Here is a 19,260-nt window from a genome sequence, read left to right as displayed (position 1 = left end):
AGTAGCACTGATCATGATAACAGCCTCCCACATTATGATCTATGGTTCATAAGGACATTTGTTTAATTACAGTTAAATTGTCTCTCCTCCTTAAGCAGATCACATTCTTTAACAACCCAGACTCCATGAAAGAGATGTTCATGATACCGACAGGGAACGTCGTACATGGCACCTGTTTATTACTTGTTTGAACAGAAACAAATGGGTATTGACGTGTGGAATTCATTTCAACTTGTAACTGATGTCAACGAAAGAGCCGATAAGAGATCACGGTAGGTTACCATCTTCATTTTACATTTGTTTTTGGGTGTGTGGAAAAAAAAAAACCTGATAATAATAACAACCTGATTATTATAAACGGATAACCTCATACAACAAATGCATTATCAAACACCCATTTCAATTTGAATGGAGCGCACGTCTTTCATGTCTCACAACGCGCTCCTCGCTTGATTTGTAAAGTTAATTCTGTGTGAATTATGCATTCACTTAGGTAGACCAGTCGATTATTTAGAAAACGAGGGGAAAAAAAAAAATCAAAATGAAACAAGCAAATACATTTTTACTACAAATGTAATAAATAAATGATTTCATGAATCATTCTCTAGCTCGGGTCTGTCCATACGCAGGGAGCGATCCGGCTCCGTCCCAGCGGCCGCCCCGGCGCCACGCCGCGCCCTCATTTCCTCGCCACCGTCTCCAGGTAGCCGATGAACCTCTTCAGGTTGACTTTGATGTTGTCGAGGACGCACAGCTGCTCGGGGCTGTACTTCCCCCGTCCTTCTTTGCGAATCTGGAGGAGAAAGGGAGCAGCGGTGAGGCTGGATGCCGCTCCTCCGTCTCCGCGGGGGTGTCGTATGGGAGACGCTCGCCTGACTGTTCGCTGTCATACTTGCACGACTGTGTGTGACATTATGTGTAAACCGGGGGCAGTTTTTTCCCGCCCCCGATAGCTTTATTTGAAAACTTTAGAACCCCAAAACACGGAAATGCTAATAGAAATCTTCTTTCAAACCTCATACGCAAGCCGCGTTTTAATCGGCTACATGTTATTTTCCGTTTCGAACCCGCCTCCCGACAGGAAGTTGGGACAATTCATCCATTCGGTGTGTTTTGGGATCTGGGAGTTGTGCACGTCGGCCCCTCTGCGACCTACGTTTACCCATAATCCCCTCCGCGGAGATGTTTTTCGCGCATGTTGGGAGGAGCATAAACCTGGGCTTGAGTAAACTGAACGCATCAGAAATGAGGTCCGACTTTTATACTAGATTGTGTTCTGTGGTGGAGATCTCCAAAAGGAAGGTCCAGTACCTTGGCCTTGAAGATGGGCTGAAGTGCTTTGAGCGCCGGCAGCAGGTTGATGCTTCTGGCCGCCTTCTCCGCCTCCTCCCCGTCGGCGAACACGTCGAACAAGGCGTCCAGGGCCTCCCCGCTCACGACAAGGTTGGCGTCCGTCGAGGCCACTTGGAGCAGCGCGCTGCCGATCATCTGCGGAGCGCAAGGTTCCTGAGCGGCGCGGGGGACCCACGTTTGGAAACGTCTCGCCACGGAAGAAGCAGAGCGGAAGTTACCTGGAGGGTGTCCGCCGTGCCCTTCTCCTTGGCCAGCGTGCTGCCAGTGATGCCCAGGATGGCCAAGGCGTTGACTCTCACGCTCACAACCTCACAGCGGGTGGCGGCCTGACTCAGGCTCATCAGCTGCTGCGGGCTCATACACTGAAGAAGACCAAAAGAACATTTTTCAAAACAAACACACGCATGGGTGGGAAACACAATCCTAGGCTCCATCCCACTCCTGCAGACCAACACTGAAGGAGTTAGCACTATGTTCCCTTTACTTCTGTTTTGTAGCCCCACTCTGTGTTACCTTTTTTGAGTCTTATTAAATTTTTATTTTATTTTATTCATATTATTCTTTTCACTAACTGCATTACGTTTTTGGAATCAGTTCGTTTCAGTTAGTTGCTTGAAAGGAATTAGGTTAGCCATTATGTTCGGTTCAGTAACTATTGTGCATAATCTCCGGGAGCGTTGCAAAGACATTTCACTGCGTATATGTATGAACATATATACAGTGGAGGAAATAATTATTTGATCCCTCACTGATTTTGTAAGTTTGCCCACTGACAAAGAAATTAACGGTCTATAATTTTAGTGGTAATTTTTGGTAGGTTTATTATAAGTGAGAGACAGAATATCAAAAGAAAATCCAGAAAATCACATAAAAAAAGATATAAATTATTTTGCATTTCATTGAATGAAATAAGTATGTGATCCCCTATCAAAACATGAAGAATTCTGTGTCCCACAGATTAGTCCTCTCGCTTTAAGACAGTACTCCTAATCTCAACTCGTTACCTGTATAAAAGACACCGTCTCAATTTGTTACCTGTATAAAAGAAACCTGTCCACAGACTCAATCAATCAGACTCCAACCTCTCCATCATGGGCAAGACAAAGAGCTGTCTAAGGACATCAGGGACAAGATTGTAGACCTGCACAAGGCTGGAATGGGCTACAAGACCATTGGCAAGAATCTGGGTGAGAAGGAGACAACTGTTGGCGTGATTATTCGAAAATGGAAGAAACACAAAATGACCGTCAATCTCTCTCGGTCTGGGGCTCCACGCAAGACCTCCCCTCGTGGGGTATCAGTGATCATGAGAAAGGTGAGGGATCAGCCCAGAACTACACAGGGGGAGCTTGTTAATGATCTCAAGGCAGCTGGGACCACAGTCAACAAGAAAACCATTGGTAACACACTACGCCGTAATGGATTAAAATCCTGCAGCGCCCGTAAGGTCCCCTGCTCAAGAAGGGACATCTACAGGCCCGTCTGAAGTTTGCCAATGAACACCTGAATGATTCAGAGAATGCTTTGGAGAAGGTGATGTGGTCAGATGAGACCAAAATCGAGCTCTTTGGTATCAATGCGACTCGTCGTGTTTGGAGGGAGAGGAATTCTGACTACGACCCCAAGAACACCATCCCCACCGTCGAGCATGGAGGTGGAAGCATTATGCTTTGGGGGTGTTTCTCTGCTAAGGGGACCGGTCGACTTCACCGCATCGAGGGAAAGATGGGCCGTGTACCGTGAAATCCTGGGTGACAACCTCCTTCTCTCAGCCAGGACACTAAAAAAATGGGTGGTGGATGGGTCTTTCAGCACGACAATGACCCAAAACATACAGCCACGGCAACAAAGGACTGGCTTAAGAAGAAGCACATTAAGGTCATGGAGTGGCCTGGCCAGTCTCTGGACCTGAATCCTATAGAGAATCTGTGGAGGGAGCTGAGGCTTCGAGTTGCCAAGCGACAGCCTCGAAACCTTAAAGATTTGGCGAGGATCTGCAAAGAGGAGCGGTCCAGAACTCCTCCTGAGATGTGTGCAAACCTACACGAAACGTCTGACCACTGTACTTCCCAACAAGGGTTTTTCCTCCAAGTACTAAGTCACTGTCATAATAAACCTACCAAAAATTACCACTAAAATTATAGACCATTCATTTCTTTGTCAGTGGGGAAACTTACAAAATCAGTGAGCGATCAAATGATTATTTCCTCCACTGTAGATGTATGTGACAAATAAACCTCTTGAATCTTAAACAGTTAGATGCATTGGCCCGTTAAACTAAGGTTTGATTTCCTCCTGCCATCCTTCCTGCTTTCTGCTTCCTCGTTTTCTTTTCTTGCACAACTGCGTCTCTTTTTTTTTTTTTTTTTTTATAAACACGGATCTTGGTTGTGAAACACCTTTTTCAATCCAGAAAAGGTCAACACAGACTCTAAACCAGAAAAAAAACAAAACTCAAGTATCGTCGCTCAAACGAACCGGCCGTGGCCTAAATCACTGAATGACAGAATTTATCAACGAAAGGAAAATTCTGGAGACGAAGGTGGAACAAAACCCCGCGTGACCATCAAGCACCGCTATTTCACAAAGTTCAACGCTCGGCGGGTCACGTCCGTTTCACCTGCGGGATATTTTTCGAGGCGATCATCTGCAAAAGTGAGCGCATGGCGCCGGTGACGGCCTCGAGGAACTCCTCCTCCTTCGGGATCTCTGTGAGGGGAAAAAATAAAAATAAATAAAGAAATAATCAGCCACGCATGGAAGATCATTCCCGGGTATGAAGACGCCCTGATACGACGGTTTTAATCTCAAAGAAAAGGCACATCTATCTAACCGCGGTGATTTTGGCGGTTTAAAAATCTCATGTTGCGACAGGCATCCACGTCAGTCGCTTCTCACGAGCTAAACTTTTAATCGCTTCCACTGTTCTTTATGGCCGCTTTCCAAGACCCGTGGAATATTAATTCTGCAGCGTGTACTCGTTCCCAACACAAACAAAACAAACGTTAAAGCAAAACGCTGGGGCCCTGTGTCACAACGTTCTCGTTTTAAGTGTCGGGACCTGTGGCACCGAAAACCAGCGTTGAGAGGTGCTGGGCGACGCCCTGCAGGGCGGCCGCTCCGCCCAGGGACTCCGCGTCAAAGGCCGAGAGGATGTTATGGAGGCACGTCAGCGCCCGGTGCTGGACCCGCTGCATCCTGGAGGGAAGACGGCTTCTGTCATTACCGCGGCGGAACAATGCAAACCCAAAAAAGCGGCCAAAAGACATGCTGCCAGAGCGCCGTTGGACGGAGGAAAAAATTAAAAAAAAATTTGGTACACACCATGAAAGGGGTTATGTAAATGCAACAGATGAGGGAAAAAAAACAAGAACAAGAATGGCAGACAATAGAGCTTCGAGGCCACATCTACATTTCTGGTGCTAGAAGGAGCAGAATTACTTTTTTATCAGGCCTTTCCAAGATGGATTCTGACGGCACACATCCACGGCCTCCGGGCCGGGGAACTGGGTCTTTTTGAGAACCTTGAGTGTTGAGTTAAAAGACATTTCGTTACTTCCATCTTCCACTTTCTGAAGTGTGTGAACGTTTATGAGTGAAAGGCACCGGGTCAAACTGCATAAGCAAATATCTCTCAGCATTTGATTCAAATTTGAGTTACGAGCCAGTTTGGGCGGTTCGGCCATGACAATCAAAGACAAAACATTGTCACCTCTTTTTTCCACTTGACATTGATCGATCGGCGAATTGTTTATTCTCACAATCTAATTCCCACCGACTTACATTGTCACATTAAAAATGAAACGCTGAGATTTGTTTGCAAACCGTTTGGATCCGGGCGAGGTGCGAGCGAGCAAATAGAGAGCGGAATGTGCCTTCTCTGGGATACGGTGGTTAACCAGCGCACCGTGAACCTCGGCCGACAGGCAGAGCGGCGACATGAGGCTGGACACGCCGTCACACAGGGCGTCGGGACCCGTCTCGCTCTCGTCGCTGCTGGACGCCTCTTCCCACTCGTCGTCAGACGGGTCTGAAAGAAAGCCGAAAAAAGGCGCCACCGTGCAGTAGAGAGAACTTCAGTCGGGGAAGAGGAATCGGGCACTTAAAGCATCAAAAGACTAGCACAACGAAATTGTTTGTGAAACGCGTTCGAATGAGACGAAAACATACTTTGTGGCCGAGGCGCGTCACATGCAATAACAGTGATGAAGAGGGCCCCGAGTCAGCTCTGCTGCCCACGCCCAGAGCACTCACCGTCAGAGCAGCACATGTTGACGATGATCTCCAAGGACGTTTGCTGGGCTGTCAGCAAGGCCACCGCCTCCCTCAGCTCCTCCTTCCCCCTCTGGACAAACAAGAGACAGCCATGGGAGTTGGACACTCACTGAAAACAAGCTTTCTTGTTAGCTTGTTCCAGGAGCACCTGCTATCCACTGCAAATAATAATAATTATATCTATATAATTATATATACATATATTTTTGTAAACCACAGTTCTTTTAAGTGTTGAAAAAACAGGGCAGATATTCTCAACCTTGGGGTCGCTTGATCTCCACAACATGGGAGTTTGATTTCGGAACTCCAATTTTTATTTTTTCGCCACGGCACAGTCATTTTGCCACAGGAAATCCTCATCTTTTTCAGTCGTTTGGAGAGAACGGTAAGAAATATTCTCACGCAGCCCTTGATCCGTCGCGTATCGGCCCAAATGCAAACTGCAATGCATAAAATGAGCAACGCCGGCTGGAAAATAATTCTAAAAGTACAAAAAGAAGGATATTTATCACAATATCTGATTGCTGTTGTCATGTGAATTTTGGGACCTAAAAACTGGGTCAAGGGGGAAAAAAGTTGGGAACATAGGGGGTTTCGCTCCATGGGGAGAGCCCTTCATGAAGGTAAGCTCCTCTAAGACAAATTCAGACGTAGGTACTGGATGTGGGACGGTCATGTAACGCACTTTAACAGACAAACCGCTGCATTTCAAGAGCGCCGTGATGGAGAACCAGCCCGTGCAGCTGTTTGTGAACCAGACCGGAGGAACCGAGGGATAGAGACAACCCTGTGACGCCAGCCATAATATCCCAGGGTATTTCGGGAGATACCCATGAATGTCATAGACAATCACGGTGCCCCGGCTGTGACTGGGCTGAGAGCGACAGCGCCGTCTCAGTCTGGAGAAGCATAAGCTGGTGCCCGGGTGAACTCCGCCAGTCGCTGCCCCCCACCCGACTGAAAATGTGTCTCTGCCGCCCCCAGTAAGGTATTTTTATTCTGATTCCTTACAGCGATAATGCACTTGTATCTGGGTGAATTTAGAAACAGGTGCTCATGCACTTCAATTTGAGGTTGCGGCGATGGTAGATGTATGTTTTGATTGTTTCTGGCCTCTCATGTAAGTTGCTCTGGACAAAAACGTCTGCAACGAATGAATGAATGAACGTAAGTATAAACGCTCATACGTTCACAAACTGAACCGGAAGCACCGTCACAAAAACGACCGAGGTTGGATCTCTGACAGCCGATGTCCATTCCTGACAAACTGTCTGCACTGATCCCTCTGGTGATGCGCATGAATGTGTGCACGTCTTTGAGTGATGTGTGCGGCTGCAAACGCCCGGTCTGTCACCGGGCGTTCAGGTCCTTCACACGCACCAATTGCGTCACAATTTTCCAACACAAAATCCGAAAGAAATGGGTGTTTTTTTTTTTATGCACACCCTTCACAAAAGTCAAGAAAGAGTTCAATCAAAGCAGCAGCGGCGACAGAGAAGCCGTGTCGAATATTCTTTTCAGTGGGGGAGAAAATACACGGCGGCGGTGACGCCAACCACACATTACTTCCTGCCATGTTTCCTTTTAGATCCGCATCTTCATACCCGTTGTCCAGCTCAGGTTCAGTCACCGAAATGATGATCGTGTTTGTTTACACCACCAAAAACACAAACGACGCAAATATCCAGCCGCCTCCGGTAAAAAAATATATATTACGCGCCGTCACACTACGACAGTGACACAGTTTTTCCCCGGTGGGAAACAATCTGACTTGGTGTGAAAACGCCCCGAGTCGGGACGCGTGTCGAGGGGCGAGGCGGCAACTCACAGGCAAGAAATCGGAAAAGTCTTTATCTTTCTTGGCAGCCTTCCCATTTCTCTTGTGTCCGGCTCCTTCCACCTCCTCCTCGTCCTCCTCGTCCTCCTCCATGGCAATGTCTCCCGCAGTGTGGTGGTGGTCCTCCTCCGCCGAGGCCAGGCCGACGGCGTAGCGGCTTTCTTCCGCTTGCCTGAGCTCGGGGACCAGCCTGCCGCTGTCCAGCTCCAGGCTCTGAGACAAGATGGACGCCACGGCATTGAGCATCTCGGCCTGGCGGGCGGAGGGCAGGCTGCTCTTCAGATTCCAGATCACTCCTGGGCGTGGGAGGTGAAAGACAGAGGAATGTTCACGCCTCTAAAGTGCACACAAATCGAACAAAATCGCACCTATGGTCTGCGCCTGGTTCCATCTTTCCTTAAGCTCTTTACGAGTGGCTCCATGCAATGTTGTGATCTAGAAACCAAGATTTCGTCGTGTCCCTCGTCGCAAAATCTTGCTTCACATTTCAGATCCCAAGGCAGATCAAACCAGACCTCACCTGCGACCAGCGTCCTCAGCAGAGTGTGGTCCATGCCCGGCACAGCAGACAGCAGGACGTTCTCCAGGACGCTCAGGGAGGCAGCATCCATGCTGCACAGCAGCTCTGGATTGTCCTCTGTCACGGTGTGCAAACAGTGGGCTGGGTATACCAAAAAAAAAACAAAAAAAAAAACAGCACATTTTAAAATCACATTGTTTAAGACATAGCTACATAGAACTCGGAAACAAACGGACGAAAGAACTTGCTGATGAGTCGCACCAGCAGATATGGCGAGCTCTGTGTTCTGCAGGTGTCTCTCCAGACACTGGAAAACCACGTCCAGAAGGCCAGACTTGTTGAACAGAGCCAGCGCCTGACCGCTGCTCTCACTGGAAGGAACGACAACGCAAGGCGTGAATGTAAGGTCACGCAAATAATACACATGGACCCACAACATGCGTCATGGCTCAGCTATTCAGCGTCAAGAGACATTAAACACCAAATTTAACCGAAGGTTGTTCGTGATTATAAGCTGACAAGACAGCCTGCAGGAATGCCTTCAAATGAAATAAAGTTTAGTAAAAACCTAGATGGCAAAAGTAAAAAGCAAACTTAATCTGCTTCTACCGTGTTTTATACAACCGTTTTCTCTGCTCTCTTTTCATAAATGAGACTCAATGTTTAGACCCGAGGTGCTCCTGAGCAAGGCACTGAAAAACCCACGACCTCACGGCAATCAAGGGTGCGTCAGAAAAGCTCGACCTTTGAACCTTGGAGACCTCCCGCTTACCAAAGGTTCCACAGCAGGTTCACAGCCTCGTTGGCGACGTCTTCCACCGTGTTCTTCTGATCTCGGCCCGGCAGCGCGCTGCTCTCAAAGCCAGAACAACACTGCGGAGGAACAACCGAGTGTGAAGATGTCACGGCTGGCTGCAGATCAGCCAGGAAATGTCAGAGCAAATGTACCGCTTCAAAAGGCAAGATGTGGTGTTCACGGCAATGTGCTGTTCCTTTCTCGGACGCTTAGTCAGACTAGTGTTACATCAATGTAATGCTTGTAATAATTTGTGCCTTGCAGGGATGTTGGGGACCAACATAGAGGGTAAAGAAATCCACAATGTTTTGGTGCAGAAAGCAACGTGGTCATGCTGCTCAGAGGCAAATACAAAGACTGCCTCGGACAATTTTAACTCATCGAGTAGCCTGATACTGACGTCTACAGTACAAAAAAAAAACAAAAAAAAACTGCCCGCCCATCCATCTTACCTCGATATGAATGCCTCTATCTATTTATTTATTTATTTATTTATTTATTTATTGTTTTTTAACAAAAAGCCACCCGCTGATTATCAGCAAAACTTATTCACTAAGCTTTCAAGTGGCAATACTGTGATTTCCTAAAATGTAAAGGGAGGGGGAAACTCACCTCCTTGAGCAGTGCTGTCAGGGGTGTCAAGACGTCCTGCTTCACCATGTCCTCACAAACCTCGTGACCTCCACATGCACTCAGATTTCTGTTGGGAGGAGACTCATCACTGTCTGGGCCTGTGTGTACAAGCTCGACTATGCATTTCTTTTTTCGTTGAGAGGGAACACCCGGGGGTACATTTGTGAACTACGCCAAGTGTGAAATAGAGACTTTCTTTCCCTTTTTAATAGTCGACACCGACTCCGAGGAGCATTTCAAATGAATGAAACACAATTATCAGTGTTTAAGTGTTTTGAGTGTTTATCGCATGCTTCTGAATCAAACATTATCAAACTGTGACTATCTCGTCTCAAAGGCCCAGTGGAGTTTAGGACGGCGCCCCCTGTTGAAAGTGTTGAAATCATTTTTAATATTAGTTTTGTGTATTTTTAACTGCTGTCTTAATATGCAAAATATGACCAAATAAAGGAAACCATAAAACTCATGGAGGTGAGTACCTGAGGTTTTACACGCATTTAACTTCCAGAGACTGTTAAGATATTTCTTTTGGTACCAAAAGCTGTTAAATGACCACAATTTGTCTGCAGGTTATTCACTTAAACACCCCCCTTTGGTAGTCTCCCTTTTATCGACGAAGGAAACCACGCTGTGACACGACAGTCCGGCCGGCTGACCTGAGAGCCCCTGCGGCCGTTTCCCGAACATTGACGCAGAGGTCGAGTAACATGGGCCCCAGGCGCCTCACGGCATCCCTCTGGAGGAAGCCGGGGATGGTCAGGCTCTGCTGCACCACCCGGGATATGCTGGCACAGGCAAACTCCCGCACGTCCGCGGACGGGCTCTGCAACTGTTCGTACAACAAGCGATAAATGCGGAGACAAGATGAGTTTTGTCCTGAGGTTTGACTTTCTTAAGGTGTGAACAACAAATGACCAAATGTGACGAAACAGATTCTTTACGTACAACTCAAGTTTGAGACAACCATTACACTCACTGTACCTACATTTCATTTATCTGCTCTTTACATTTGTATGTATATGCAGGTACATCTCATAAAATTAGAATTAGAAACCCAAAATTCAGTGTCTCAGAAAACTTGAATATTGGGAAAAAGTACCAATATTGGAAAGTCATGGTGTCGCACCCTAATCAGCTAATGAACTCAAAACACCTGCAAAGTTTTCCTGAGCCTTTAAATGGTCTCTCAGTCTGGGTCAAGAGGCTACACCGTCATCGGGAAGACTGCTGACTTGACAGATGTCCAGAAGACAGTCATTAACACTCTCCACAAGGAGGGTCAGCCACAAAAGGTCATTGCTAAAGACACTGGTTGTTCACAGAGCGCTGTATCCAAGCATATTCATAGAAAGTTGAGTGGAAGGAAAAAGTGTGGTAGGAAAAGGTGCACTAGCAAAAGGGATAACCGCAGCCTTGAGAGGATTGTCAAGCAAAATCCATTCAAGAATTTGGGGGAGCTTCACAACGAGTGGACTGAGGCTGGAGTCAGCGCATCAAGAGCCACTACGCACAGACCAATCCTAGGCACGGGCTACAAATGTCCCAGAGACAACATCAGAAGGGTCTTCCCTGGGCTGTGGAGAAAAAGAACTGGACTGTTGCTCAGTGGTCCAAAGTCCTGTTGTCAGATGAAAGTAAATTTTGCATTTCATTTGGAAATCAAGGTCCCAGAGTCTGGAGGAAAAGTGGGGAGGCACAGAATCCACATTGCTTGAAGTCCAGTGTGAAGTTTTCACAGTCAGTGATGATTCGGGCTGCCATGTCACCTGCTGGTGTTGGTCCACTGTGTTTTCTGAAGTCCACAGTCAACACAGCCATCTACCAGGAAATTTTAGAGCACTTCATGCTTCCTTCTGCTGACAAGCTTTATGGAGATGCTGATTTCATTTTCCAGCAGGACTTGGCACCTGCCCACACTGCCAAAGGTACCAAAAGCTGGTTCAATGACCATGGTGTTACTGTGCTTGATTGGACAGCAAACTCACCTGATCTGAACCCCATAGAGAATCTATGGGGCATTGTCAAGAGGAAGATGAGAGACACCAGACCCAACAATGCAGATGACCTGAAGGCTGCTATCAAAGCAACCTGGGCTTCCATTACACCTGAGCAGTGCCGCAGGCTGATCGCCTCCATGCCACGCCGCACTGATGCAGTAATTCATGCAAAAGTAGTAGTTCTATGCACTCAACCAAGTATTGAGTGCATAGAAATGAACATACTTTTCGGAAGCCTGACATTTCTGTTTAAAATATCCCTTTTTTTTTATTGATCTTATGTAATATTCTAATTTTCTGAGACGGTGAATTTGGGGTTTTCATTATCTATAGCCACAATCATCAAAATTTTAAGAAATGAAGGCTTGAAATATTTCACTCTACGTGTAATGAATCTAAATATGGGTTTCTTTCTGAAATGAGCGACAAAAAATATTTAACTTTCACGATATTCAAATTTTATGAGACGTACCTGTATGTGCATATGTATCGCTATGTGAGTACATGCATGTATTCCTCGTGTGCCCCCCCCCATAAACATTTGACCATAACAAAAGAAACAAAAATAAAACTGAAGATTGGATGAAGGAGCCAGACTTATACACCGATCAGCCACAACATTAAAACCAGTGACAGGTGAAGTGAATAACATTGTTCATCTCGTTCCAGTGGCACCTGTCAAGAGGTGGGATATATTAGGCAGCAAGTGAACAGTCAGTTCTTGAAGTTAATGTGTTGGAAGCAGGAACAATGGGCAAGTGTAAGGCCACTTTGACAATGAACAAATTGTGATGCTAGACGACTGGATCAGAGCATCTCCAAAAAGACAGGTCTTGTGGGGTGTTCCCGCTATCCAGTGTTTGTACCTACCAAAAGTGGTCCAAGGAAGGACAACCGGTGAACCGGCAACAGGGTCATGGACACCCAAGGCTCAATAATGCACGTGGGGAGTGAAGTCTAGCCCGTCTGGTTCGATCCCACAGAAGAGCTACTGTTGCACAAATTGGCGAAAAAGTTAATTCTGCTGTGATAGAAAGGTGTAGAACACACAGTGCATCACAGCTTGCTGCGTATGGGGCTGTGTAGCTGCAGACCAGTCAGAGTGTCCATGCTGACCCCTGTCCACCACCAAAAGCACCTACAATGGGCACGTGAGCGTCAGAACTGGACCATGGAGCAATGGAAGAAGGTGGCCTGGTCTGATGAATCACATTATCTTCTACATTGTGTGGATGGGCGGGGTTAGGATCCCATCCCATTGAGCATTTGTGGGATGTGATTATTAGTGGTGGTTTTAATGTTGTGGCTGATCGGTGTATACTTTATTAGGCAATACAAATATTTGATAATTTTTATCAATATAAGTAACGCTGACACAATATTACAAAATCTTTAAATTAAAGGTAATTTTAATCCAATATAAAAACCAATGAAAAATATGAGTTTCCATGAGTTGAGTTAATTTAATAAACGGTCTCCACAAATGCATGGATGTCAATACACGGTTGACGCGTGTATTATGCAGGTGTGGGCACTAACAAAGTGCAGGTTCTACGATTCAACTCGCGATGGTTTGTACGACAATCGTCAACTCAAATGGAATGATCGTGACCGACTCCTGTCACTTTAAAATGGGAGGATTGTTTACCTCCCAGGTGTGTTCAAGTTCAAGAGATTATGTCACATATGCAGTGAAATGCCATGACACCCGGTTATGTGCCTGTCCTGCAGGGATGCGGCAGGTCGGGCTCCCACCTGTGGGGGGGTCTCTCGATTCATTGAAACAACGATCCACTTTCATTCCATTCTCATTTCCATCGCACGGCACCGTTTAAGAACTGTGCAATAATAACACGCTCGCCCGTTGCAGAGGCTCGATCTTGTCGCGTCGGGCGGCGCCTTCACCCCGACACACCTGGCGGGAGCTCAACGTGCATCGTGTTCATTTGGAATTCTCGCATCGGCTTGAAACTTGGGGATTGCGGAACACGGCGACTTAAAGAGAACAACCGCGGTCGGACCGTGTGATAACCGTGACAGCCCGAGCTCCTACTTTCTCCAGCAGCTCCGCCGTGGGGCTCTCCGCATCGCCGCGGTCTTCCTCCCCGACTTCCACGTCTTCTTTCACGGCGTTGACCGGCAGGCCGACCGAGTTGAACTGCGGCCGTTTGAACTTGTTGGTCTTACTTTTACCCATCTCCCGATTCTGAGGGAAACAACACCGCGTTCGAACGTCGCTCACTGCTTAACGTGCGCTACGCTCACACATCGTAGCTGAATTCCGGCCATGTGGATGACTCGTCCCTGCCGTAAAGTGCTTGAAGCGGACGGAAAACGGCAAGCCGCCGTCGCAAAATATAACAAAAATAAAACAGTGTCGGAAAAACTGATAACGCAACAAATTGATATTCTCTAAAAAATAATAAAACCTTAAGCAAAATGGAATGACACTACATTACATTAAATTGTTTTCCCCTTTTAATAAAGAAAAGCCAAATTCCTAATTAGTCATTATAACAAACATAACCACAATTTAACCCTTATATAATATCTAAATCATAAGTAATGAATAGACTTGAGATGTTTCACTTTATTTGGTCAATAACAACGTTTAAGTTCTTTAAAATAATTGACTTAACTGACAAATATTCATTGTAAGAAAATAACTACCTTCTACGTATCTGGGTCTATGAGCCAGTTTTAACCCCCCTGCCATACAAACTGAAGCCAAACCACCACTGTGCCATAATACCAGAATGTTTTTTTTAGAGAAGGCACAAGTCATAATTAGTAATTATTATGACACAAGCATGTATCAAAAACAAGTAGTGAACAGACTCAGATGTATTTTAATACTTTATTTGGTAAATAACAATTTAAAACATTTGTTTAAAATACTTGACAGTTATATACAGATATGAATGAATGAATAAAATATATCAAAAGGGCACATGTACAGTGAAGTAGCCTTACAGTGATATTGACCTTCAAACACTGTTTAAAGGCAGTTAATTTCTTCTTAAGGCATTGCTCTTATGCTGGCAAAATATGCCTTGATGCTGATTTTTCTCATGCAATTTAAGTAGATTTTCCCCCAAAGGATTTCAGTCATGCACACTTCAATGAAAACCCATGTTGAGCAGAAATCTGCTACTACTGGATGTTTGGTCGTGGTTTGAGAATAAGCTTCCCCGTCTGTAAAAAATAAAATAACGGAAAAATTAGGAAATAGTGGATACAATAAGGAACAGGTGAGAGCATGAAATCTTAAATGTTGAGAAAACTTACATCATCACAGGACATGTTGTATTCAGCTAATACAGTCCGACAACGGGCAGCAATACTAGAGGGGCAACAGTCAAGGCAGAAACAAAACTCACGCCATATTAAGATAACAGTATTAGAAGATATGGATGCTTTCATCTTCGGAATCCAATTTTTTCCTTTTAAATATATACTTAACAGCCACTTTGAATTATGATTAAAGGATAGGCAGTCTGAACCTCCTCTGCCTCCATGACCTGTTTATGGAGGCAGTATTATATCTGTTATTGTTAAGATGAGGTCATTTAAAAGATAACTTTTTGTAGTGATAGTACATGATGGTAAAGTACAGTGAAACCAAAAATACACTTTGGTGTTGGCAATTTTTTTTATGAATGGTAGTTATGTTTTGAACTTAACAATACAAATCAATTGGAGGAAATTTGGCCCAGAATGCCTGTAAGAGAAGCAAAGTATTCACAGTAGGCCTTTAACAAGGTAGCCATCATAGCACCACTGTGAGGTGAGGAATTCTCTTTGAATACAACTACTACAACAGTGCAATATAATGTACAGAGATGTGGCTTTTATGGACGGAAAGTAACAGAAGGATACATTGATGGTGCAACAACTCGTTTGTGTATTCCAGCGAAGAACAATGCTATCAGGGTGATACAGCTGATCGTGAAGAAAGGATGATTCCAAAGTGACGAAAAAAATGAAACCTGCATAGCAACAGGGATATATATAAACATATTATTATTCTAAATCAATGTTAAATGAATATAAAAGCTATTCAAGTGTAATAATAAAGCCGAGAAAGTTTTAGAAGATAAACTTTACTTTAATCTCAAAATGCACATTAAGACAAATGTAAAATATTTACCCAAATAGAAAGTCTAGTTGCCCCAACCTATAACTACCCTGCATTATGAAAGTTGCACAATTGGATTTGAAAAACTTAAAAAAGGGCCATAAGTCTTGATGTGCCAACAACAACATATATTACTTAAATAACTCTACCTTCTGTGTATCTGGGTCTATTAACCAGTTCCAAGCCCCCGTGGCCGTACAAACTGAAATCACTATCAAAATCACTGAAAAGAGAGATTGACAAAAATCACAACTCAATATAATCATGTCTTTTCACATCAACACTGGTAATTCCATAATATAATGGATCAAAACATCCAAATTACAAACACATCTGAATGCTGAAAAAACATGAATTATCAGAATCATTTTATTTTGCCAGGTGCATTTACTGTACATGTATGAGGAATGTCACAGTGATTGGTGGTGCATAATAGCAATTCTTAAAGCTTGACAGCCTAAAAGTATATACGAAATAGTATAAAAAAAAAGTAAAGCAAAGTAAAAAAAAATGTAATAAAAGAAATAATCACCAAGTACTTCATGTATTTCCTAAGTTGCTACCGTTTGTACAGTGTTATTGTTCACCATAACTCATTATACAATGAGGTGGTGGTTTTAAGAGGCATGAAAATAGACGACGGAAGGATATAGATTCTAGTAGACTATAGTCCAAGATAACTTCCGTCTGTTCGCTAGTCTGACACCTGTGCATTCTCAGTCGGGCAATAATCCTGAAAATGTCAATAGGCGGCTACTGGGTGACTACAGTCTGGGGTTTTATCCCCCCCTGCATCCCTGGTGAATGCAGCATGGATCTCTCTGCGACGCCCTGCTCGTTATAAAGAGTTGCATCCGTTGGAAAGCCAAAGTAGATCGCAGCGGTAACACGGAGAATCTCATTTCTGACCGGTGCCAATAGCCGGCTGTCTGCAGAGAGGGGCCGTTCAGTTGCATAGATCCATTCAAGACATTTTGGAATTTCAATGTCAGTGGATGACAACACTCTTATCATCCCCTGCTGTGTGTCATGCACCTACAAACCACCGCACGTTTCTTGTACGCGACACCTTACTTGGCGAACAAAGTGATTGTGATTCTGATGCAAAGCGTCCCAACGACAAGCGCATCGACTCGCGGGAGAGCACTCACTTCGCCAGCGCCCTGTCGCAGGTTGCAGACAGGAGACGTACTCCGTCAGTCTCCTCTCGAAGGCCTTTAGATCTGGAAGAAAACGGTTTACATTTACACACACACACACACACACACGCACGCACACACACGCACAGCTCCGCGGAAACCCTGGCCCTGTAACGGCGGAGCGGCTAAGCGGGCACCGCTCCGGGGAGACGGTTGCTGGAACTGAACTGGAACCCCCGACGGCATAAATGCGGGTTTAAGGTCCCGCGGCGGACGCGGGTCCAGCCGCACGTCCCGGCTGCGAGCATCAGTGTAGCTTAAGCTAATTGGGCTACCTAGCGTTAGCAGGCGAGCCCGTGAAGGGTATTTACAACGTGTGTGTGTGTGTGTGTGTGTGTGTGTGTGTGTGTGTGTGTGTGTGTGTGTGTGTGTGTGAATGTTCCGTCTCGACGGACGTCCTCCGCCCGGTGACCGCACCGCCTAAGTGTCGTGAGAGCGTAATATAAATCCACTTGCCGCTGCGGTTACCTTCGGCCTGCTCCAGGGAGTTCATGGCTCGGTCTACTGCAGCCCGGCGACGGCGGCGCTGCGGCTTTCCCCCGGGCCGCTTGCGCATGGGCACGGCGACGTCCCCTGGCCCGCTTCGTAAGCTGATATTCTATTGGTTGGGCAAAGGCCGGTGGGCGGGACATCTGCGCAGGGCATTGTGGGGCGGTTGCTGTTCACGATTATAGCGGTGGCGGAAAACAACGTACGTTAACGTGCGTAGCGTGTCGTTACGTAACGTATCTATACGCAGCTGAACCGCAACCTTCACTCCACTACGACGCAGCTGGCATGTATGTCGTCACGGCTGCGATCGTGGAATTTTCATTTGGGGAGTAAAAAAGTGCCCTTTTCTATCTTATTTATCTACATTTGAAAGGCAAATACCTGTACTCTTCACGACATTTCAACACAGTCAAGTTACATTTAAGATTGCCCATTAATGGTTAATCGGGTCCACATCCTTGCGTATAGAAATAAGTGTACAAGTATTTGTTCTTGAACAAACGAACCTCAATATGGTACTTTCAATTTCAAGTCATTTTGGGTATTTGTACTTTTACTGAAGTAAAGAACTAAATTAATCTAATGAACTTGAACTTGAACTTTAAGTGCAATTCTTTATCCTGTTTGTTGTTCTTTATTGGCAGCGCCGCACACTCACTAGTTTTCCATATCTTATCATTGTTTTATTTTTTTTAATTGTTTATTATTATTATTATTATTATTATTATTATTCGTAATAATAATAATAATCATCATCATCATCATCATCATCCTCATCATCATCATCATCATCATCGTCATCGTCACCATCATAATAATAATACAATTATTAATATTATTATATTGTTATTATAATAGTTGTTGCATGTTGCATGACCTCACCAGGGGTCCTCACTGAGCCACACACACACTGCTACATACACTACCTACTGTACTGTATGTAGCATACTGTACCGCATACTGTGTCACTGTTCAGGGTTGTTCGTGATGCCGTATTGCTGCGCCGTACTGTGTATACTGTGCTGTATTATCCCAAACACTACCTCCCTCTATTCACATGCCACTTTAATGCACATATCTGTATAAACATAATTGCCTATTCCATATACATAAGCATATTCCCTATATTTATTTCATTTTATTTTTATTGTATTTTATTTTATTCTATATATTTTTATTTTATTCTATAAGTATTCGACTTACTGTATTACGTTTTAGGAGTCAGTTAGTTGGGCTATTAGAAATTTTTCCTATGACATATTGTGTGTTATCACCGGGTGCGTTGCATTACATTTCACTGCATGTGTATGAAAGTATGTATATGTAAGTGACGAATAAAAATCTTGAATCTTGAATGTACAATCCGAGGTTTGTATGACTTGGCACAATGTTTATTAAAATGGGGGTACTCGAAAATTAAAAAAAAAAAATTGGCGATATCCAATGTATTAGAAAAACACGTACGACGCACATACAGCAGATGATTACTGTCATTGTTCCCCCCTCAATGCCAGCGAAGGGGCAACTCGGCTGAAAAAGGGGTCTTCATAGGGGGCACACGGTTTGAGAACCACTGGCTTGGCACAGTTTGGTGTCACACTCAGGCACAGGGAGAGGGTACACCCCCAACGGACTAACCGGGGTGGAGTGAGAAAGAAGGATACCTTGAAAAGAAACGGTTTCACTCTCGGAGCGAGGTCGCAGGCGCAAAGCCATGTGCTGTGGTCGGCCACAGGCGCACGCACCCCGCCGCCGCGCACATGTCCGCGGCCCCCCGGGGGTCTGGCCGCTGGGGGCTGAAGATCACGTCACATCAACGGTGTACGTGTCCGAACATGTGTGGTGATCATTTGTGGTTTGGGAAGCAGCCTGTTCAATGAGTTGATCAATGTGTGACTCGAATTCTTCTCCTTCCTCTTAATTGCTTATTAGGTTAAAGGGTGATGGTTATAATATGTATAAGGTGATGTAGTTATGAGGTGATGATTCACATGATTTAAGTAGCGATGTCAAATAAAGC

At 45.1% G+C, this 19,260-nt stretch overlaps 2 protein-coding genes across 3 annotated transcripts; both read right to left on the bottom strand.

The window, feature by feature from the left end:
• Window positions 1-180: 180 nt before the first annotated feature.
• Window positions 181-13,692, bottom strand: heatr3 (HEAT repeat containing 3). The gene is made up of 15 exons (XM_079997727.1): window positions 13,465-13,692; window positions 10,071-10,243; window positions 9,394-9,481; window positions 8,758-8,858; window positions 8,247-8,356; window positions 7,986-8,126; window positions 7,457-7,761; window positions 5,608-5,698; window positions 5,229-5,383; window positions 4,795-4,877; window positions 4,415-4,551; window positions 3,974-4,062; window positions 1,572-1,715; window positions 1,312-1,488; window positions 181-793 (listed from the first exon to the last, which is right to left on the bottom strand). The coding sequence occupies exons 1-15, from the start codon at window positions 13,606-13,608 to the stop codon at window positions 680-682; spliced, it is 2,052 nt and encodes a 683-aa protein (XP_079853853.1). The 5' UTR covers window positions 13,609-13,692; the 3' UTR covers window positions 181-679.
• A 548-nt stretch (window positions 13,693-14,240) lies between these two features.
• cnep1r1 (CTD nuclear envelope phosphatase 1 regulatory subunit 1) lies at window positions 14,241-17,296 on the bottom strand. Of its 2 annotated transcripts, none has more exons than XM_079997402.1 (6): window positions 17,205-17,296; window positions 16,701-16,772; window positions 15,699-15,772; window positions 15,291-15,400; window positions 14,700-14,754; window positions 14,241-14,606 (listed from the first exon to the last, which is right to left on the bottom strand). In XM_079997402.1, the coding sequence occupies exons 1-6, from the start codon at window positions 17,239-17,241 to the stop codon at window positions 14,565-14,567; spliced, it is 390 nt and encodes a 129-aa protein (XP_079853528.1). In that variant the 5' UTR covers window positions 17,242-17,296; the 3' UTR covers window positions 14,241-14,564. The 2 variants fall into 2 exon arrangements, with proteins under 2 accessions (XP_079853528.1, XP_079853529.1); XM_079997403.1 differs by having other exon boundaries at window positions 17,217-17,296.
• Between the last annotated feature and the right edge of the window lie 1,964 nt (window positions 17,297-19,260).

Source organism: Zeus faber (assembly GCF_960531495.2).
Source record: "Zeus faber genome assembly, chromosome: 3".
NCBI lineage: Eukaryota > Metazoa > Chordata > Actinopteri > Zeiformes > Zeidae > Zeus > Zeus faber.
The sequence above is the reverse complement of the archived record's forward strand: the minus strand, read 5'-3'. Positions and strand labels throughout refer to the sequence as shown.